Below are 23,761 nucleotides of genomic sequence, written 5' to 3' on the forward strand. Positions count from 1 at the left end.
CCTAAAACCTTTGTTCCTTCATAAAAAGGGCGTGTTACCCTTAAACCCGTGAGGGAGGGTTTTTCAAAAATCCAAAGCATTTTTCTTCTGCGTTGCTTTGGGGCGGTAAAAAACACCAATCTGACTGGAAAGGGGGAGACAAAATAGCCTAAAAATATCCCCCACCATTTCCCAACCATTTTCCCGATACGGGGACTTTAAAAGCTTCCCTTTTATGACCGATTAAAAACCCTGAGCATGCCGCAAGCTTTTTTGGAATTTTTGAATTTCACCCGGACAGCTTACAACTTGATAAACATATCTCTCACTAGAGGGTGAGCGGGGTACTTCGTAGAATACGTCAACGGCAACCTCTGTAACATTAAAGAGAAAAATCAATGTGCAATTTCACTAATAAAGTGAATGCCCGAGAACTTAATGAGTTGTTTATTCGTCAGATTTTTCATTACCGGAAAAAGACATAGCTAGTAAACCAACCATTCTAAAACGTCATATTTCAGCAATAAGTCAATGAGAGTATCTTAAATTCTGCATATTACTGACCAATTCTCCCTAAGTAACCGACAGATCTTTAAACACAAATCCTTTCAGAGCCAATCAAACTGAATCTAATTGTATTGATTCCAACATACATGTATACTAGCTTGCAAATCCGAGTTATATAGACAAAATACTCAATGAGCATATCAATAAAATATATCTGACAGTACTCACGCGTCATTGGCATGTTGCCAGTTGCCTTGTTTTGCCTTTGTGCTTGACGCTGCATCATTTGTCGCTGCATCTCAAACTGCTGTCCCGCCATTAACTCTACACTGATCAGCCGGCCGCCACCTTGTGAAATATTGTTCAGTGTTTGAAATATATGATTATTGTCGGTCGTACTTTCGAAGTGAGCACCGGCATTGAGAAACACGTTACCAGACCACTGTATGAACATCTGAGTGATCAATGTAGATTTTTCAACACGTAACTGCCACTGCTGGTCCATTTCTTCTGGAAGCAGCCTTCGGAATATACCTTGTAATTTTATATTAACTTGACAATGACCAAGGGAGGCTAATCCGTTACTTTTTGTAGAACCAGGTAGAGAAACGAATACTAGCATTTTAAAGCCTTGGTCATACATTGCAGCGAGCTGTGGATAGTACTGTTCTACGTTAGATGACTGAAATGATACGCTCGGATCACTGAAGCTGAAATGAGCTTGTACATCAAGCGTCGCATTGTTATTGATGTGATGATACTGGATAGGATGACCGTTATAGGGAGGCAACGACGGCAGATTGACCATCGGTTGTCTAGGTAACGCTTGTCCATGTGACCTCTTTGAGTCAGCTTTACTTTCTGACATCCCCATGTTGCTTTTTCTGTAAACATAAAAAGCATATTCCTTTACTGTTATTAAAGTTGTACAATATAAAATAGCTTACAATTTTGACAAAGGGATCTGATATGCACATATATATTTTTTCCAAAATAGATCGCAAAATCTCTTAAAGAGGATCCTTTCTGAAGTATATAATGTCCCCCATTCTTTTACATTTCCATAACCAGATCCCTTCCGGGATGTGCTGTACTCGAAGCTGTGAAGCTATCCATCCTACGTAACAATGTTGAATTGGTGACTTATCTTGATTTACACTAGAGTGGAGAAGAGGATAACTTTTCAAAAAGCCGTTTTGGAATGGAACACTGCCATTGGTTGTGACTGTCAACCCAATATCACAAATGAACACAGGAAGGGCTGAAACTTGGTTGCAAGACAGCATGAGAAGACGCCACCGATAAACTACAGTAGTAGACTGGCATTGTGCATATAGTATGGTCTAAATGTGTTGATAGTATGGTTCCAATTTGTTTAAGCTATCAATCAATATAAGTAAACCTATCAAAAATATATAATAATTACATTTTTCCCATCCAGGTTATGGACCGAAGGAGGTGGGGGGCGGGCACTGACGTTAAATTTGTAATGAAACTGTTCTAATATCTAATGTCACATCCCTGTATACATCAGTATATGTAAATTATATTAGATCACGCGGTACTCCATATTGATTTGTTAGTTGGATATTTGAGTATACCCACACATAGTGTGTTAACCATTCTAATGTATAACAAGAAAAGCATTGATGCAAAGCATCAAAGGGCGTCCAAGCAAGAAATGCAGCAAGTGAAGATGAACTAGTAGACATATGATGACAAGATATTCTTATAAACTTTTCAATATGATCAACACCACACTTGTGTAATTGTCCCTTATTATGTTATCGCTATTAGCGAAGACCCCCTCTTAAGGTATCTATTCACACTTAGTAAAAATATGACACTGGTTATATTACCATGTTGATCATGTTGAGCATAATTGTTTATTATACAATAAATGTTATATAATTATATTAATTTTGATAAAAAAATTACAGATTTTATGAATATTGTTTTCTTTTCTTTTTTTGTGTTTTATGTGCTTTTTATGTTTACTTACTTTTTTTAATTTAAATTGTAAAATAAATTTTAAGAATTCAATTGTCATATTGACCGACGATTATAAGTCAAAAATTAACTGGAAAAAGTCAGTAAATAATGGTTAATCTTTCAATATATAATATTGTTTATTCTTATATTCTTAAACCATGTACATTTGTATTTTTCTTTATCATTTTCTAAATTATCAATCAATTTAATAATTCATAAAATCTAATTTGTAACTTTGAATAATTCCTCGGCATCTTTACTAACAACGAATAACAAATTAAATAAAAAGTTTCAAAGTTGATAGTGTCGTATTATTACTATAAAAATGTACCTTTTTCTCAATTATTGTACATATTTATTGTTTTTATGTCATATAGATAAAATGAAACATGCTATTGTTGTTGTTGTTCTTGTTGGTCTGTTTTTTTTTTCGAATTGTATGTTTATGTATAATAAAAATCAATAAATTTGAGAGTTGATCTGTGTTCATTAATTATTGTAACCAAATTAACTGACAAACATTCATTTTGGAAAAAAAAGCTATTTATCTGTAAAATATTTGTTTTGTTCTGTAACGATATCAAACATCTACTCCAAAACCGGGAGAGACCGGACAATAAACGTGTGGTACTATTCGCCGGTCACTAGTAAATCCCGGTCAAATAGACCTGGAATTACCGATAGGAGCACACCCCTCTATAAATAGATTTTCGGAATATTTAGGTCATCAACTCATCATTCTATTTATTACAGCTTTCGGATAAATGTACAACAATAACATACCATAATAACCCACTGTGTAAATAAAAAAAACCGAAGAGCACGATTTATTGACGGAAAAGGTTATTTCATTTGAAAATGTTTGCAAGTTCGCTATTCATTGTACCACGGATTAATTAATAATCAAGCACCTTTATACCGTTCGGAATGATCGGCTTTTATTATGACCGACTAAAAGGCTCCAGAAGTTGCTGTCGGCCTTTCACAAAATCTGATTTCATTCCATAAAGGGGCGCCGCGCTTCGGCGCGGGCGCCAATAAATGTTTATAATTATCTGTGTAGTTTGGGCTGAATACTCATTGATACTAAGTATCTTTACATCACTTGATTCTATTCTTACAGACATAATTTCCATTTTAACAGAAATAATTTCTATTTCTACACACATAATTTCTATTCTTACGGACATAATTTCTATTTTATACGGACATAATTGCTGTTCTTAAGTACATAATTTCCTTTTTACAGATACAATTTCTATTCTTAAGGCATAATTTCTATTCTTAAGACATACTTTTTTTTCTTACCGACATAACTTCTATTCCTACAGACATAATTTCTTTTCCTACGGACATAATTTCCATTCTTACCGACATAATTTATATTCTTACAGACATAACTTCTATTCCTACGGACATAATTTCTATTCTTACAGACATAATTTCTATTCCTACTGACATAATTTCTATTCTTACAAACATAATTTCTATTCCTACGGACATAATTTCTATTCTTACAGACATAATTTCTATTCCTACGGTCATATTTTATATTCCAACAGACATAATTTCTATTCTTACCGACATAATTTCTATTCGTACAGACATAATTTCTATTCCTACGGTCATATTTTCTATTACAACAGACATAATTTCTATTCTTACCGACATAATTTCTATTCTTACAGGCATAATTTCTATTCTTAAGGACATAATCTCCGTTCTTACGTTCATAATTTTATTCTTACAGACACAATTTCTATTCTAAAGACAGAATTTCTATTCTTACCGACACAATTTCTATTCCTACAGACATAATTTCTATTCCTACGGACATAATTTCTGTTCATACAGTCACAATTTCAACATAACATTGTTTATAAATGTATAAAAACTACATTTTATTAACACGAATTTTGTAAACCACTATAACGTATGTTAGAAACAAGCTCGTATGTTAAAAACAAACTGTTTTTTTCTTTCATTTTTAACTTGTTATGTTGTTCTGTTATTTAATTGTAGAAAGGTTCGTATATAGCACTGGTGCTGATTGTATAAATTTTGAATAAATAAACTTACTTGTGTTTACTTCTCTCAAGTATTTTTCTTTACATTTCTTTACATTTCAGCACCAATACGCTCAATTGATCAAAATGAGTGTTTTGACTTAAATGTCATTAATTGACGAGATGAATCTAAAGAACAATATAAAGAGTAGGGATGTCATCCGGAGTCCGGATATCCGAACGTTCGAAATCACGATTCAATTTTCAGATCCGGACATTCGTATAAAATATTTCAGTCAGAACAATGAACTAAAAAACATGTCATAATTATGTGTCGTTTACTTGCGTTAAGATAACCGATTAAATAGCCATTCAAATTATCAAAAATGATTTTTTAAAATATACTTTTATCTTTTATAAAACGTGAAATTTCTTATCAACATCATAATATGAAGATAGTTACCTCCACATAAAGTCCCGTTTTTATCAATTTATAAAATTTCTACAACTGTTTGCTAAGTCGCTAGAGAAGAAAGCTTTCTAAATGTCAGTTTTCTTTCTTTTTTTATATATTTTAAATAAAATATGTCTTTAGAAGTGACTAAGCAGTCGTTTTCCAATTCTTTTCCAAACTTTTACAAGATTAAAATTTTAGGCCGCTAGCCAATGTTACCTTCTATATTCGTCGAAGGGTTTTTTTATAGTTCTCTTTTGTGATTGAGACTGCAAAAACACACAGAGACAGTAAAATAAATAAATTATCAACACAAAGACAGGAGTTAGGTTTTCACTCTACATCTGTAATTCAAATCTGCCGTGCATTCCATAAACATACAAAACCGTCAAAATCATGAAACAAACGATGAAAGAGAAAATGAAGAATGAATATACATGTATATCAATACACTTTATAAAAGTAAAATTACCTGCAAAAAACACACAGAAACAGCAAAATAATTAAATAATCAACACAAAGACAGAGTTAGGTTTTCACTCTACAACTGTAATTCAAATCTGCCGTGCGCATGCGTGGCGGTAAATCATGACGAAAAAAAATGAGGCCCGTCACCAGTTTCTATAGTTGTGTATGATATATGATGAATGATTATGAGGCTATGGGAGTAATATGAGATGTTGAGTGGATGGGACAAGGAAGAATATATTTATTTAAGAAATTGCACTATATATCATATAAGATATAATAATGGTAAAAATATATACATGTATTATATTAATAACAAAGACCCTGTGACATCCTTCCCCGCTCAGTCAAATGTCGTTCAGACATTTCCAATATCATACAAGTCATCTAAATTAATACTACAACATACCTAGGGTCAGAAGTCTATAAACATCTACTTTTTACAAAGCAGTCACAAAATATTCCACCAACAGCTATGTTGTTTAGGTTATAATTAACATTTAGTTTACATTAACGTTCTATCAAAAAAAGAAACGTTAATGATCAAGATAATTTCATACATTCCAAAGGAATGTTTCACAAAGTATTTAAGATAGACTGCAGTTCTATCTAAATACAAAAATTAAAATTAATTCTTTACCTTTCTTGTGTAGTTATACACATAGAAAATAAATAAACACTGTATCAGACATTTCAAATAATCCGACATGTTCAAATTTTATTTATTTATAATGCAACAATTATCACAATAAATGGAAGATAATAATGCAAAATTGATGCTACATATACTGGCAAATATAGCACTGGAATTCGTGAAGATTTTAGTAAAACTACAAATCATGTAGATAAAAGATAACGAAACGAAAACATGTAAAATCATCAATATCAAGTAATCCAGTCTTTGTCACGTAACCAGGCAGGCTTCTGTCTTGTCAGGAACAAATTCCTCAGCTTTTGGATTGAGAGTAGATGTTCTTCTCTGAGGAATAACATATTTGGGAACATCTTGACTTTCTGGTGTGTTATCTGAAATGTTAGAAGAAGAATCAGTGATGGGCTCGGTCTGTACAAGAAGCTCGGGTCCATCATTCTCATAAGAGGGATTTAACTGAGCTTTCCGTACAGGCAAACCCATAAATGGGAACAAAAGATTTATGTGGAGAGTTTTTATGCAACCTTGACCATGTTCTGTTCTAACCTGAAAAACAGGTATAGAAGGATTAGGTTGAGATGTCACAATATAAACCTCCTTATCCCACCTATCAGCTAACTTGTTTTTTCCCTTTCAGGTCTACGTTTCTAATCAAAACTCTAGCCCCGCGCTAAATTTTAGCGTCCCTAAACCTTAAATCATTACGACGCTTATGTCGTTTACTTTTACGCCTGGACTCACGGTTGACAACCTTATATGCAAAATGGAGGCGTTTCTTCAAAGAAGAAATGTACTCCGAGGTACTTTTCTTGGCTGAAGTTTAGTCAGGTTCGATTCCAAGAAAAGAAATAGATAACCTCGGATGCCTCCTAAACATCAAAAAAAGGGGGTGAGCCCAGTGGTCTCATGCCTCGTAGAATTGTAACCATGGACTAAGGTGGGTATATGAGCCTTCCAATTCTGCTTTTGCTTAGTTTCCAGGGTCCCCAACATATTAAAAAGAGTCTGATAAAACATTTCGGCCATTCCATTTTCTTGTGGGTCATCTTTGATAAGGAGTTGTGTGAGACTTGTTCAATATTGGCAATCTTGCACAGCTCACTTAATCACCCCGCACTTTCGAAATTTCGACCCTGGTCCTATATAAACGGCTGGGAAAGCCATAGTGAATATAAAATACTTCCAAAAGATTTTGGCTTTTGTACGTTTAGGGACCGTTTGGTTTTTAGTAGTTTATGGCCTGTGCAAAGCGGGTAAAGGTGATCCGTAATCACAAGTTATTATTTTTCTAACCGCCTGCAGACATTTTTAAAAAGATACGAAATTTCCATACAAACTTAATTCAAGGGGGTTTAAGACGTGTCAATGGGAATTTTAAACCAGCAGGAGAAACTTTGGCATGGTGTTTCTGAAAATACGGCGGGGCCCAGTTTTGACCCACGATTGTTCAAACAACTGTTCTAAACCAGGCGGGTAAAAACCGTCGATTTTAAAACAGCCCTAAAAAGGTTCTCCCCCGCCCCTGATGTGGGACATCATGAAGGCCGTAAAACATTTTCAGGGAAAATTTTTCCCGGAAAAGAACAATTTTGTTTTAATTTAAAAAGGGCCAGAAAAATTTCCCTTTGCGAAAAAGGGAATATGGGTTTTTGATAAAAAAAAATTTGCCCATTTCCCCTTAAAATATGGTCTTACAAGTGAGTTTTTTCTAAAGAACAAAGAGTCTATTTTTTTTTCGACTAAATGGGAAAAGTGCAAAGGGTTTAAAAATTTTTCCCCGTTCCACCCAAAATTCAATATCAAAAAATTTTTGGGGGTCTAACGGTTCAACCTTTTTCCATCGAGGGTCTAACACAAAACTAAAGAAAAAAAAATTAAACACCAAAAAAGGGGGTTTTCCTGGAGTTTAAACAAAAGTAATAGGCAAAGTCCCTTTACAATCTTTTAAATATAACTGTACAGGACAAGGAAAATGTGGAAATAGTGAAAGTGTGTCTGGATCGACGTTGAACTGCGATAAAATGATAGTTTTAAAACAAAAATTAAACTTAAGAAACTAACCAACGGTGAGACGTTGCGTATGTTTTGAAATGGGAAAAAAACATAAGTTTAAAAGGGTTATTATCAGTACGGGGTTTGAAAATAACCATACAAAATACTCTTAGAAATTATCACCCCACAGCCAATTTTGAGCAAGGGAAAATTTAAAATTTTTTGAGCGGGATTTAATTTTCCCTTATTTGGGTTTTTCCCACGAATTTTCAAAAGGGAACAGCTCTTTTTTTATTATGTAAAATTTTGGGATAAAACCAAACAATGCCAAATCCCCTGGCATCGATTTTTCTAAAAAAAAATGGTTTTTCTGAAATCCCCCATATAAGATGGTGGCGGTATAAAACACTTTTTGTAATTTAAATCAAAGGCAGATTGTTGATCAGGACCCCATTTCCAAGGTGTAGCTTAATTCTTGGATTTGCTGGCTTTTTTGGTAGGATGACCAATCAGTAAATCGTTCAGTGGTTTGGTTATCTGGGAAAACCCTTTGATGTACCGCCTGTAGTAACCAGCAAAACCAATAAAGCTCCTGAACTCCTTGATAGATTTTGGGACAGGCCAATTCTTTAAAACAGCAATCTTGTCGGGATCGGTTTCGACACCATGTTCACTGTCAATATGGCCTAAATACTTCACACTGGTTCGAAATAAATCACATTTAGAACCTTTAAGCTTGAGACCAGCTTTTTCCAAACGCTGAAAAACAGAATTAAGACGCTGAAAATGCTCTTCTTTGGATTAAGAAAAGATGATAATGTCATCTAAATAGATGAGACATCCAGTAAGGTTAAGATCACCCATAATACGCTCCATCAGACGCTGGAAAGTAGGCTAGGGGCATTGGTAAGCCCAAAACCCATACGGTAACACTCTTAAAAACCGAGTGGACCAACCGAAAAGGCTGTCTTATACTTGTCGGCCTCCTTCATGGCAACTTGCCAGTAAAATGATCGAAAGTTAAGCTTAGAAAAGAATTTGGCACAAACTAAGCTATCTATGGTCTCGTCTATCCTTGGCAAGGCATATGCATCCTTGATGGTTCTATTGTTTTGCCGACGGTAGTCCAATACAGAATCTTAAAGGCCCATCTTTCTTACGTACAAGGACTACATTCGAAGAGAAGGGACTATTACATTCTCTAACGGCACCAGCAGCTAATATATCTTTCAGATGTTCCCCTGACTTCAACATACATAGCCCGGTGGAATACGCCGATAATGATCCTTGAAAGGGGTAGGATCATGGAAAGTGACATGTCTGCATTGTTTTTCTGGCAGTAGAACCTTCAAAAAGGATCTATTCTTCCAACGACTTCTATATCTTGAAGACGACAAAGAGAGAATTGGGTTTAATGACCACAGGATGGGCAGACATATTTACACATTGTCACAGGTATCCTACAAAAAGAAATTGAAGGTTTCACATGGACAAGGTTTGGGACAAACAGATACTGATACATTTATTGTCAATATCTCAGTAACAGCTTCAGACATATTACAAACATTGCGAACCTTGCCAATAACAGTCTTGGTCTCAAAAGGTGGATCTGAACACTGATATCACTAAGACTCTCAGAAGGCAATTTCACAGAAGGTCATATTACGTTTATTTAAATATTTACAAATATGTTAAAAAAAAAAATTTTTTAAAAAAAAAGAAAATCCCCAAAAAAAAACAAAAAAAAATAAAAAACCAAAAATAAATAAAAAAAAAAAAAACAAAAAAAAAAAAAAAAAAAAAAAAAAAAAAATACATATTACGGCCCCGTACATCTAAGTATTCAAATTTCACTTTTTTTACCTGTCTATCTATAATTAACGGAATTCCGTATCCTTTATTGTATCCATATATTTTGCGCAGTGGTCATAATGGCGTACAATGCGTAAATTTTTTAGTCATTTAGACTGAGTATACATTTTAAAGGACGTTTAAAGAAAAAAATCAAAAAATTATTTCAGGAATTTTTTAAAAAGCCCCTTTAAAGCCGAAAAATGCGGCTAAACTGAACGTCAAATTTTACACAAAATTGACAGTATTCTTTCTATTTTTCAAACATTTTTCGGCGTAAAACGATAAATTTTATATCAGCTTATAGGAAAAAATAATTTCCGTCGAAAACTGTAGGATTAAAGATATTTTGTTCGCCAATAGCGTTGAAATACCCGTAACAGTTGCCAAGGATACGCAACGACGTCATGTTCAAAAACGGTCTTTGATGGTCAATTTTGACGCCGTGTGTACAAAAATTGGCTGAAACTATTGAAATAAAATCAACAGACCCTAATCAGAAATATGGTCAACTTTCTGCATGCCAATTTTCAAGACGCTACTCGAAAGTTCGCAAAGTGTCGCGTTCTACCTTAAATGCCGTTTTACTGTTTAAATAACATTTCTGCAACATTAAAATTTTGGCCGTCAGCCGCTGACTGCTGACTTCACAAAAAATGATAAAATAAGAAAAAAATCAATGTGATTTTTTTCTTTTTATATATCCTTTAAATAATCAGATATGTCTTAACGCCGTTTTATTGTTTGAATAACATTTCTGCAACATTAAATTTTTTTGCCGCCAGCCGCTGGCCGCTGAATTCACAAAAAATGATAAAATACAAAAAAATCTCAAAATATTTTTTTTCTTTTTATATATATGATATCCCTTTAATACAAAGAAATGTCTTTAGAACTTCATTAAATGCCGTTTTACTGTTTAAATAAAATTTCTGTAACATTAAAATTTTTGGCCGCCATCCGCTGGCCGCTGACTTTACAAAAAATGACAAAATAAAAAAAATTCTCAAATTGATTTTTTTCTTTTATATATCCTTTAAATACTAAGAAATGTCAACTTCACACATCTGATTTAAAAATCGCCCGGCGTTCGCAAAATCGTCAAAACCGCCTATTTTGTAAAAATCGTTAAACCGGGCGGCGGCCTTTTTATTTGTGACCTAGGCATTAAAATATCGCGTTTCCACGACATATTTACTCGTGGCCACGACATAGTATGTCGTGCGCACCACTTAATTACTTAGTAACTCGTGGCCATGACTTAGTAACTCGTGGCCACGACATAGTATCACGTGGTCACGACTTAATCATCTCGTGGCCACGACTTAGTAACACTAACTATAACTTATTAATCTCTTCACAACAGGGTGCTCGCCCACAGAAAATTTTTCGTCTTCACCTTATACTACAACAAAAGAAGATAAGGCACTTTTTGCAGTGTTTAACGCACTTGAACCTTCATGAAAAATAAATTGTCATGAATTCTACTACATGATTGACAGTAGCTAAGTGTACATTATTTCTATTACGTTCACAAAACTCCTGCCATTTTTTAAAAAATACACATTTTACTGTTTTTTCGTGCTTGCTCGCCACGAATTCATCCTGATTGCTGATACATGTCCATGACAGATGACAAACAATCAACTGAAATTTTGGATAAAGAGGATGAATTTAATCTTGGGCACATGGTAATGTCAACAGATCTTTCCTCCGTGGAAGGAGATGTGGGCGTGACACACATTTTCAGTACATTGGGGTACCAGGGTTGAGTCGTATAATATGGCAGAACAAAAATCCCCTGACCTTTGTCTATCAGATGTTTTTGTAAAACTCTGTCGATGACACTGAAAGGCGGAAAAGCATAACACTTTAAACTTGTCCAGCATAGCTGAAATGCATCATCAAATAAAGCCTCCTGATCAGGCTTAAACGCAATACATTTTGGTTGTTTTGCATTTTATCTCGAAGCAAACAAAAACAATTTCTACATGATAAGAAAACCTTACTAAAATGTTCTTGAAAATAGTGTCATGTAACATCCATTCAGTACTATCATGAAACACGTGACTCTCTTTATCCGCTACCAGGCAAGTGAGTTGCTGTCAGCCAAATGTAACATTTCTGAGCAAACTGCCAAATTTCCCTAGCTATTCGATTACACTGATCTGAGCGCGTGCCCTCCATATGTTTTATATAGGCTACCATAGTACTGTTGTCTGACCGAATCATAACATGTTTATCTTTTAAAAGTTCACGAAAGTCATCATTTCCAGACAGAAAGCCTTGAGTTCTAGATAATTTATGTTACCAGATAGGTTTGATGCACTCCACTGACCCCCCCTGTGCTAACATTATTACAAACAGCTCCCCAGCCGATTAATGAAGAGTCAGAGTTATTTGAGGGTGAGGCCTATAAATAGGTGACCCATTATTGATTTCAGGAGAGGTTAACCACCAATGTAAATCTTCAATCGCTGTAGGTGTTAAACACTTTTTCTGATCAAAATTGCCCTTTGTACCTTTTAAAGCAGCTAATTTTTCTTGTTCTTCTAATTTTGTATAAACAAAGCCAAAATGAATAGCGACACAACAAGAGAAAGAGTTCCTATAAGTTCTGTGATTTTGCGTAAAGTTGTACCCCTATGTTGCATAACAAGTGCTTCTCGGCTTTGTTTGTTTCAATTTAGTCAAATTTACACGCATAGTGATAGAATTAAGTTTAAACCCTAGAAAGATTAACATTTGCGGTGGTTGGAACACTGATTTATTTTCATTGATACTAAATCCTAACTGTGAAATAAGATCTCTTGTACACTGAACATTGTGTAAACATTCTCGATAACTGTTACCTTGTAAACAGGAGTCATCAATGTAAATAACTGACAGTAAACCTTTTGCATGAAGCTGACCAAATACGGGTTTCATTAATTTAGTAAACAATCTTGGAGCACATGCAAACCCATTTGATAGACATGTGTATTCAAACAATTGGCTTTTCCACATGAATCGTAAATGTTTTCGAAAATGTTTGTTAACGTTTACAATATAAAAAGCGTTTTTTAAGTAAATAGAAGCCATGTAGCAGCCGGGAGTCATCATTCTGGTGGCTGATTGCAAACTGCAATTTAAAATGTACATATTCAACAGATTGATTTAATTGCTTTAAGTTTAAAATAATTCTATAAAAACCGTCCATTTTTGGACGCAGAAATACAGGAGAAATATATTCCACTGGTGCATGCACGGCTGTAACAATTACACCAGCAAAGAGAAACTTTTGGATTTCAATATTAAGAACTTTGGCTTCTAATTCATTTAAAACTGTAGGCCGATAAGAGCTTGGAAAAGGTTTCTCGAGAAATTGAATGTTGCAACCTTGATTTGTTTATCTGATGTAATAGTTTTCCACTTTTCTAGAAATTCTGGTTGTCGACCAGCCTTGAAAGTGACACAGTGTCACGCACTTACTTCACTGTCTAATAATGGCGCTTTTAGATAAATGGTTCGGCACATTGTTGTGTGCTTGAGTTGCTGAAGTTGCTGACTTGCCTGCCCTCCCCTTGCTTTGAACATTAGGAACCAAAGGGCCTGTTGTGTAAAAAGGCCTACGTCGCTGCACATTAACTGGTTGATACCTATGGCCCGTACTGTGCCTGTATTGTTTCATTTTCTGCCCAACTTTGTTTGTTTCTGAAATATTTTTGAGTTGGTCTGCAATGTTGTCGCCAAACAAAAATTAAGTGACAGGATTATGATGAGAACAAAGGGATGCATAATCCTGATTCAATTCTTTTCGCATTTGGTCTCTTCTTCTGGAGTACAAGTCATTACTGGCTGTAGAGGTAAATGCCAGATTGTCCACTAAAAGAGTTACAACTTCCTCTATATTCACCTGCTCTGCGTTTTGTTGCGATTTTACTAAGACGTCGATAGCCCTCAGCACAGGAACAGATGCTTTCAAAATATTTGATTGTATTTTTTGGAGATTTATGTCTTTTGATCTTGTTTCTGCTGATAACACCCTCCATATTTCAGGATTGACTTTTGGTGTGTTTAGAGATGTAGTATTCTCCGGTATCTGGTGTTTCTTAACTTACTCGGCTTTTTTGCTCTCGTCTAGGCTTGTTGCCATTAGTTTCTGGACAAAGGTCGATATTTCACCAGACACAGATAACCCTTTCACCTCTGATAGTGAAGGCTGCACACTGTCCCAAAATGAAGCACTTGTTGTTTTCTTCACCCTTTTGACATTGACTCGGGTCACTTTCTGACCGGTCAGCAGAGAAACTTTCTGGGGAAATTTCACCATGCTCTTCATTTTCACTGGCATCATCCGCCATATTCCCAGAAATCTAGCACATTGTCTATTTCATTGATGCAAATTCAGAAACCAAGTTTTTCAGCATTTCAGCCTGTTGCCTTTGAAAAGACATGATTATTGACAATTCTATGTTTGCAGTGTCAGAATTATTCACTGTACATGTAGGGCTTAATGGTCTACCACTAGTGCCAGGCTCCCTGGTATCATCTCCACTAGCTGTGGTAGTGGCCTTTGAAATAGAAGACTTATCGCTTTCAGTCATAGTCTTTGGGTACTTACTGCCCCCTCCATTTTTTCAAAACTGAGTTCCAATCCCAGTCTTTGCAGGAAACCTTCCTGCGCCATGCTAATACTGTCACTGTCTCAGTCTTAAAATCTTAAATTGTTCTCTTCACAATTCTAACTTAATATCCCTTTTTATAATTTGCAAAGTTTCCATTAAATTTTGTAGTTTTAAATATTTTAGAAACACCAAGTCTTAAATCCAACTTTTCCAAATAACAAATACCATAAAATCACTTTTTCATATGTCACGTATGTACTCTACTGGAACTAACTTGCAATTGACCTACTAGATACTACAAGCATCTCTCATGAGGGCCACATCACGTGACCTTGTGCTGATGCAAAAATGGTGATGAACAGATAGTTTGAAATCATTATATTCTTGAACCATTATCGCCGAAAAAATCACTTTTTAACTACAAAAACCCGTAAGGACCCTCCTACAAAATTTCAACACAAGAATACATTAAATTTTACATTAGCAAAAGAAAATAAACAATACTTATACCTGTATTTTCAACTCACATAATGTATCAATCAATGTCAACATAAAAGTATTTTAAAACAAATATTTCTGGCAAATGATAAATCCCTACTCTGACCTTTTAGTTAAATAACAATAAATTCAAACATGTGCTCGTTTGTTTAGGAATATGTTGTGGTAAAAGTCTTAATGTATCCACTAATCTAATAATTAGAATAAGATAGGTCAGGGATCTATACAACAAAAACAACAACAACATCAACATTTATTTAGCAATATTGAATTACAATGCTTTTAGCCATATTATACAACTGACATACAAGGATCAGTCTTTAATCAAAATAATGATGCCGTATTGTGTATTTAGAAAGTTTATTCACTTCCATGGCAACGCATTATAATTTGATAGTCCATGTGTAATAAAATTCAAATTTTCGATACAGCTAAATAAAAGAAATATTCAAAAGATAAGAAGCTTTAAAAACAATGAAGTAAAACTCATATATATATGTCGTATATATATATACGAATGACTTACAGTCGAGCATCGGAAAAAAGACTAACTGTATGTCTCAGCTGGAATGACTTCAATCGCGGCTTTAAAGCCGTGCTTCAATTCATATTTTAAGAAACTTTAATTTGAAAACAATATTTGCCGCTGAAGTGATTAATGTTCACAATAATTTGAAAAATAAAATCAAAAACTTAAAACTGATATATTTGTGCTCTAGAAGTAATCGGTGGCATAAGAGGAATTTCGTATTCATTTTACAACGATTGAAAAATTACGAAAGAAAATGTGTTATTTACTCCACATAGCTTCGTTGTCAACAAAAACTCCCAAAACACACTATTTATAATACAATTCATAGATGTTCTCATCTATTTGCGGGAACTGGTAAGACGTACATGATAGATAGGGATAACCCATCGTAACTATAACAACGGATTTCTCGCAGTACATATTTAAAGCTAGTGAGGTTTAAAAATAGAATCTATCGGTAAACTGGTTTTCACTTAGATTGATTCAATTTTGAGATGTAATTTTTTCAAATACTTAGCTTTAATAAATATTTGAAGCCGTCAAAGTCAACGACGAGTAATGGAATGGGAAGAATTTTCTTTTGAAATAGATCTATGCTTCGAGAGAAGACAACTTTCTGTCCGTAGAGAATGAATATTAATACTCATCACAAGACAGTATCTTTATTGATCTCAATTATGTTATACGTAAATATGTTTTATTTTTATGTTCAATAAAAATGTTGCATAACTTGTAGTTGTTTTTATCTTTCAATGATCATAAAGTATTTATGCCGGCATGATGAACAGTGATAAGGAACCGTCAGTTGCAAAATGGTATTGTGATCTTATAATGAACAGTTGTCATACTTTCTGGCATGCCATTTCACAGTTTAGGTCTTCAAAATTTACATGATTAACAGTGCGAATGTAGTAATGAAAAGTTCTGGAATATTAACAAAATTATTAGTCCAGCATATTAACCATATGAACGGATAAACGCAACAGTAAACTTTAAAGATAAATGGCGCAATGGACATATCTTGTTATTTTGGAAACATTTGTAATTACAGCACATTTGAAGCGAAAAGAAAAGAATTTATAACTCTGAAACATTCTGTCACAGCCTCCCCATCAGTACATTCAGTGCTTTGATTTATATACATGTAGTAACTATGAGTCTCAAAAACGTTTATTGCGTTCGTTTTTAAAGCTTTTTTTACAAATTAGAAATCATAGCCGCATTCGGGACGACTTTTTTATGCTCATTTGTCAATCCTGTTCTTCCTACAGTTGTTGCTTTAATACTGCGCAAAGTTCTGAACGATGTGAGCAATTTGATTGAGGTCGTTCTACAGACTGACTGGACAAATTGATTTTTTCCAACAATTGAGTATATAAAATACATATATTTGATATACAGCTACAAATGTGTTGAGGTCGTCAGAGACTCTGGTAAGGGAACAGCTATCACAGTAATTTGTAAATTGTGACATGCATGTCTACGAAAGACCGTGGGGGACATTTCAACTTCATGAATCGCCGATTTCATCTTCGTGAATTCAGAATTTTAACTTTGTGAATTCACGTTTTCAACATACAGAATATACGAATTTACGATTTCAGCTTCATGAATTCAAGATTTCAACTTCACGAATTTAAGAGTTCAACTTTACGAATTCATGATTTCAACTTTACAAATTCACGATTTCAACTTCATGAATTCACGATTTAAACTTCACGAATTCCACTTCGTGAATTCACGATTTCAACTTCATGAATTAACGATTTAAACTTCACGTATTCTCGATTCCAACTTAATAAATTCACGATTTCAACTTCATGTATTCAACTTCGTGAATTAACGATTTCAACTTTATTAATTAAAGATTTCAACTTGATGGCTTTACGAATTCACGATTTCAACTTCATGAATTTGTGAAGATAAAATCGTGAAGTTGAAATCGTGAATTCGTGAAATTGAAATCGTGAATTCGTGTAGTTAAATTGCGAAAAATATAATTACGCACTACACTATATACCATACTTATATCGGGAATAATATCGATAGAAACAAGGAGTTAACAGTTTTCTAAAGAAGCCCCACGTGGTTCTTCATTTTATCTAGGTTTAAAGACTTCTGTTATATATCTTGAACTAGGAACTAAGTAAGAACGAAAAAAAAATCAAGAAAATACTTTAAAATACGACCTGAATCCATTCAGATTTCGTTTAAATATGGAAAAAAATTGTATTTGTGAAAAAATGCTATGCCACCGCATCAATACAACACTAAATAGAAGGAACAGTTGTAAATTATTTTTGTTTCAATACAGTTTTACTTTGCAATAATGCAGAAGTGTCTACTAAGTGAATATGGGGTCAATGTCATATATATATCTAAGCATGTCAAATGAAAGACAATGTGCGGATGATTGTGTCTAATGTTCAGATAAGAAGACCATAGTATAATAGCAGTTTTTTGCTAAATAACATTTTGGCATTTACTGTATTACATAGCTTTATGAAATTTAGAAAATACAGTCAGATTTATCTTTCCTATGTACTGTCTTTTGAAGTCATTAGCTATTTCTGAAAACATAAAAACATTAACAATTTAAAATCACGACCCCAGATCGTTTCATGAAGCAAACATGTCTCTTGCTAGAGGTCGTGACCTTAAGACTAACTCCCAGCTATTGAATCTTTTTTCTAGAAAAATTGCATAACATGTACACGTGTATAAAATACATTTTAAATATAAGTTGTTTCCTTTAAATAGTAAACTATGATTTGAAGGCCACTTGCAGCTAATGAATCGTTTTTAGAAAAAATGTATGACATGTACACATGAATAAAAGACATTTCAATATGAGTTGCTTCCATTTCTTTATTATACTATGATACGAAGAAACGCCATAACTTCATGAGGCAGGGCTAATTTTGACCCAAAGCTATTATTTGAATATTTTAAGATAGAGGTTCACTAGAAAATGTTTCATGCTAAATATCTAAGCTTTAGCCCTTGTTGTTTTGAAGAAAATTATTTCTAACATTTTAACTATTTACATATAAGTACAACACACTAACCCAGGAGCGGGGCCAATTCTGACCCCATGGCTATAATTTGAACAATCTTGGTAGAAATTCACCAGTCAATGCATTATGCAAAATGTCTAGTTTTTAGGCCTTTTGGATCTTGATTAGAATTGTTTCCCTATTATTCATTTTTGTTGTCATGGCAATATTTCTGCATTCATGAAATCAAATTCTTTGAACAACTTTGGATAGCCCTTCACCCAAGAAACAATCCTGACAAGTTTGACTGAAATTGGACTAGTGATTTTTAACACCGCATCGCAGATGCTGCGGTGGAATAAAAAACATTTTCTTATTGTTACCACTGGGAAAACTTAAAACAAAATAAAATATAATGCTTTTGTTTTATTTCATTTATTCTGCTTTATATCTTTATTTTACATTTACATTTCTTTGTTTATTTCTCACAAGTCAATACTTTTTCAGCGGACGACAACAGTAACCATAGAAACACTCGAAATTATTACCACATCCGTCATCACTGCTACAATACACATATACACCATTCACTTTTTTAGGTTTTCGAGGTATACCGTTGAAGTAAAGGCAGTTGATATCTGGAAATAAAATGACAATACGCTTAAATGAATCAACATAGTACAATATAGGAACTTCATTGAAAAAGAATTTCTTTGAGCGAGGATCAGACATCGAAGTGTTTGCATTCATGAGCATGATGAGAGAATCCCTGTCGCTTACTTTAGTAGTGGTACGTAATTTATCAAACTACCGGTATATCCTTTTAGTTTCCAATACCTTTAAAAAGAGAGTTTTGTTGACAAGATAAGTTGTTACTCTTTGTCATATATACGCTTAAAGACATCTACAAAATGTGTTGTTAATTCGAGTTTCTGGTTACAAAAAGTATTTCAGCTATGAATTTGAAACGTATACAGTGTATGTGTTATGCGATGATAATTACAAAAATGTACAAAGATTATTTCATTGACAAAGATTTTGCGAATTTTCATCGCATAACAATTTGTATTCAAACATATTTTTTTCAAATTCTAAAAAAACACATTTGGTTGCCACAGGCTAAAGGTGTCATACATTTCTCAGCAGTCTAAGAAATGCATATTTATTAAATATTTTTTCGTAAAAGAATTTCATCGTTTTTCGGCTGCACAACATATGTTATACATTTGTACATAAGTTACATGAAAATGATTAGACGCTACAGTCGCAGTACATTTTCTGCATACTTTAAGTCATAAGAAAAATACGTTATAAGTTACTTCTGCAGACTAAATTTTTGCATGGAGTAGCTCCGTCATTGTAAAAGGTGTTTATATTCCAATTTGCACACACGCAAAAACGTCTGTCTCCGCATCTCTGAAAATATAATAAATATATATGTATTGATCTCTTTTTATTCAGCCATATATTTTATGTTATCTTGATTTAATTAAGAAATAATATATCCCAAACTGTGATTTTATTGCTCAATAACATCACTGTTTGGAGTTCGAATGCGGGGAAGTGATATAATGATGCGCATCCGAACGACAAACAGTGATGTTATCAAGCAATAAAATCATCGATTTGGATATATTATTACGATTCTAACACGACATCAACAAATAAATGCTGCCGTACATGATAATTAGCTAAATTGCGTCTGATTTGTTTCCATACTTATTGTCAGCGCGTCACATTTTTAGTGGTTACGTCACGTGTATAATGATTACGTCACATGTCTAAATATAGAACGTCAAACAGTGATTTCATAGCATAATAACACACACTTTCGGTTCTTCTATGTTCAATAGGGAAAAATGCGGGTCGTGTTAGAATTTCTCATAAAACACTGTAAATTGAACTTTAGAGAATACATTGTTTTGTATTTATACAAAATGCAAATGGGTTGAGCATCAAGTTCTAGCAACATTAGATTAAACCTTTCCCAGAAATTAATATTATAAAAAAAATACTTATTGGGCAACACTGATTATTTTTAACATGTATATAAGCTTAAAAATATGTATTTGTGTTTTAACAGTTCATTTATTCGTTAAATGTACAATTTTGATATGTTCGATCCATCCACAGGTTGCCATCCTGATCTCACTTTAGCAGTGATAATTAACTGAATTGTAGTTTGTTTTTTTCGGCTTTGTCAAGGTGATGAGGATAATTAACAGTGGCGTAGCTACTATTAGGCAATGTAGGTCCAGGCCTACAAGTTGGTCAAGAAATCGACATTTTCAAAAGTCCCAAAAATACAATTAAAAAAAGGGCGTGGGTGAAATTGGTAGTATGTTCAAGCTGTATGATCGAATAAAGTGTCTTTAATGCTGATGCATGATTTACCGTCCTCAATAAAGTTGGCATCTAATCAAATTCATAGTTTGAAATTATTGTTTTGATAATTTTCCTTGAAAATACTTTAGAAGCGCAATTTGCTCTTTTCAATCTGAACTTGTTTTTGGCTTCTGGGGGCTTAGCCCCCAGACCCCTTTCATGGGCCTTCAAGTTGAAAAAAGCTGGCTACGCCCCTGATTAATATGAAAATACACCTTTAAAAAAACGATGGAAAGTGGTTGGACAATATGATGTGGTTGTGGCATTAATGGTGTTATGATGAGCTAGCAAACTATTTGCATATGGATATACCTTAATGGTATAAATGGTAACGTAAAATGCTAATTTTCAAGCGGAAGTAATAAAAAAATCCATCCAGAATTAAAAAGAAAGAAGAGTCTTTTCGTCCTGGCATCAAATAACTTAAACTTTTCTAAAGTAAACTTACTCGAAAAACTGATAAGCCCTTGCACAAATCTGCGTTCGCGTTCACCATTTGAATCATTGTCTGGAAGAGAAAAAAAAACGAAAGTAGCGTAACAACATAAATTAAAAAAAAAGTTAATATTACTTAATTGATTTGGTATCAATGTTATCACAAGAATCGTATTGAAAATATACATTATTTATTAATCAATGTATTTTACACTGCAACATAAAATGTTATTATTAATTATTTAAAGCCCCATTTTCTGAAAAACAACTTGAAATATGTTACATTGCTTAGTTTCATTTAGAGTGAAATTAAGTTTGTTTCCAAACATTTGACTTAGAAGATATTTGCGTCTTAACATTGACCTGCAAATGATAGAATAGAAAAGCTTAATTATCGCCTGTCTCGACAATGCAAGTTTATTTATTAGAGATTAAGCTAAAAAGAATGGAAAGTGTGATTCGTGTTCATAGTTCTCGCTAGTAGTTCGAGGATATTTTTATGGTTCGAGAGGGGCAATGGAGAGGCTAAAAGAAAGAAGTCATGGAAAGGGGTGGAGGGTAACCTTTGTATTATACGAAAACAGAAAAAGAAAGGGATATGCCATACAAATTACCTCAAGCATTACAGTTAAAGTATGTTTTAACCAGTCTTGTTATGGCAATTAAAAGTATGCATAGAAAAAGACTTAAATATGGTAACTGAGTACTTTTAAGATTGTTTTCTGTGTATCTGTAAAGAATTTCATTTCTGAGTGGAAGGTTTCAGAGAGTACTATGCACCGGAATACACACAAAAGGTTACTTGCAATATTTTTATAGTGATTTTACAAATTAAAAGCGATAGAAAAAGTCCAAGAGCTTATGTATTTTAATGTTTTTGTTTTGATTGGGATTTACGTCACAACGACACAGTATAGGTCATATCGCGAAGTTCCAGCTTTACTGGTGGAGGAAGGCCTCAGGTGCCCCTCCGTACATTATTTCAGGCACGAACGGGCACCTGAGTAGAACCACCGACGTTAAATGTTAAATTCACTTAAATCGTATTGTTTACATTTCTAGCCCTCAAATTCCTGTACCGGATATGCTGTGTAAAGCGGTGCCTATGTGCCAGCTTATCTTTGTACCACTGGTCGAATAAATGGGTAAAATTCATTTCTGCCAGCATGCAAAGTGATATAAAAATGAAAAAGGCTTAATTTTGATATACATACCAAAGTAAAGAGGACAACAACACCGAGAACTCGAGCCATTTTCACTGAAATCCAGAATACTTTTGTTCACAACTGATAGAAAAAAGATAGGAAAACATATGCAGCTAGACGTATGTATATACAAAACAGCAAATCATTTGTGTAGATTTTAGTAAAGTAAGCTATTTAACAATATAACAGACAAGCATGAAGGCACGCATTTTTAAGTGGGGACCATATGTCGCTTTTCACGGAATGAAACTAACGCGTCACATTGAAGGTTCGATAATAACCGCCATATGCACACATCTGCGGATGTTTCAAAATTTTACCTTTTCATGTTAAATTCTTCTTAAGCCGGTGCTAGTGGCGCGAGGATAACTTGCTATCACCACTACCGTCATTAAACATACTCAATCAAACCGAGCCTGCAACATTTCAATTTTGCCATGTTGGGCTTTCTTTATGAATTGTGTTTTTTTTCTCTATTCTATTGAACTAATCACAAACACATATACATGTATTTGCAAAACGTTATATTGTTAAAATTTTTGTACATATATTTAAAGAATTTTCTATAAACTCCTTGGGAAGTAAAAAGAAACAGAATAAACATCTAAATTTTAAAATAGAGAAAAACGGAATCCGTAAAGAATGTCCAAAACGACAAAATTGAAAATGTTGCAGGATCGGTTCCTTGTGAATGGATGATAGAAGTTATTGCAAGCTACCGCCCATGCCCCTACCAAAGGCTTAAGCAGTATTCAACATTTGAAAATGGTGAAATTTTGAGTTTAGGAACAACCGCAGATGTGTTCATACGGCTATCATGGAACCTCCAATGTGTTCAAACTATGCAAAAGTTTTGTAAACCTTGCTAATAGACTTAATAATATAAAACAAGCACATTTGAAATCCCAGTTTTTTCTCTATTATAAAGCCTACTGAAAGAAGATGTAAAGAAGAACCTAAATATTAAAACTAACTTGATATCAATACAGTTTGAAAAGTTAAATTTCCACAATGTCCCTAAAAATTAATAAATGAATATTAAAAAGACTGAAAAATAATAAAAATACATTAAAATGTTAGTAGAATCTTACCTTTAGTTTAGGTGGCCAAAATCTATATGAATACCAGGGAACGGTTTGGCCTTTAGATAGATGTGCAAACTGCCATCTGTTGTACAAATATGCAGGCAAATATAATTAAAT

General features: G+C 33.7%; 2 protein-coding genes across 3 annotated transcripts; both read right to left on the minus strand.

Annotated features, from left to right (window-relative positions):
• Positions 1-222: 222 nt before the first annotated feature.
• On the minus strand, positions 223-5,275 carry LOC132714880 (uncharacterized). Its single transcript, XM_060697796.1, has 3 exons — positions 5,158-5,275; positions 715-1,370; positions 223-353 (listed from the first exon to the last, which is right to left on the minus strand). Exons 2-3 carry the CDS (start codon positions 1,358-1,360, stop codon positions 223-225), a joined length of 777 nt encoding a protein of 258 aa, XP_060553779.1. The 5' UTR covers positions 1,361-1,370; positions 5,158-5,275.
• Positions 5,276-18,950: 13,675 nt separating this feature from the next.
• Positions 18,951-23,761, minus strand: LOC132714881 (uncharacterized). Of its 2 annotated transcripts, none has more exons than XM_060697798.1 (5): positions 23,651-23,761; positions 22,569-22,612; positions 21,368-21,427; positions 19,854-19,950; positions 18,951-19,172 (listed from the first exon to the last, which is right to left on the minus strand). In XM_060697798.1, the coding sequence occupies exons 2-5, from the start codon at positions 22,605-22,607 to the stop codon at positions 19,027-19,029; spliced, it is 342 nt and encodes a 113-aa protein (XP_060553781.1). In that variant the 5' UTR covers positions 22,608-22,612; positions 23,651-23,761; the 3' UTR covers positions 18,951-19,026. The 2 variants fall into 2 exon arrangements, with proteins under 2 accessions (XP_060553781.1, XP_060553780.1); XM_060697797.1 differs by having other exon boundaries at positions 22,569-22,640; positions 23,651-23,755.

Source organism: Ruditapes philippinarum, unplaced genomic scaffold, assembly GCF_026571515.1.
Source record: "Ruditapes philippinarum isolate M1 unplaced genomic scaffold, ASM2657151v2 ctg2707_1_1_1_1, whole genome shotgun sequence".
NCBI classification, from domain to species: domain Eukaryota; kingdom Metazoa; phylum Mollusca; class Bivalvia; order Venerida; family Veneridae; genus Ruditapes; species Ruditapes philippinarum.

Excerpts from the sequence above, each read along its gene's own strand:
- LOC132714880 (XM_060697796.1), bottom strand. The coding sequence starts at position 1,360 with ATGGGGATGTCAGAAAGTAAAGCTGACTCAAAGAGGTCACATGGACAA. Across the intron at positions 354-714 it reads TGGCAACATGCCAATGACGC|AGGTTGCCGTTGACGTATTC; the intron begins GTGAGTACTGTC and ends TTAATGTTACAG.
- LOC132714881 (XM_060697798.1), bottom strand. The coding sequence starts at position 22,607 with ATGGCTCGAGTTCTCGGTGTTGTTGTCCTCTTTACTTTG. Across the intron at positions 21,428-22,568 it reads TTGTTGTCCTCTTTACTTTG|ACAATGATTCAAATGGTGAA; the intron begins GTATGTATATCA and ends TTTCTCTTCCAG. Across the intron at positions 19,951-21,367 it reads AGGGCTTATCAGTTTTTCGA|AGATGCGGAGACAGACGTTT; the intron begins GTAAGTTTACTT and ends TTATATTTTCAG.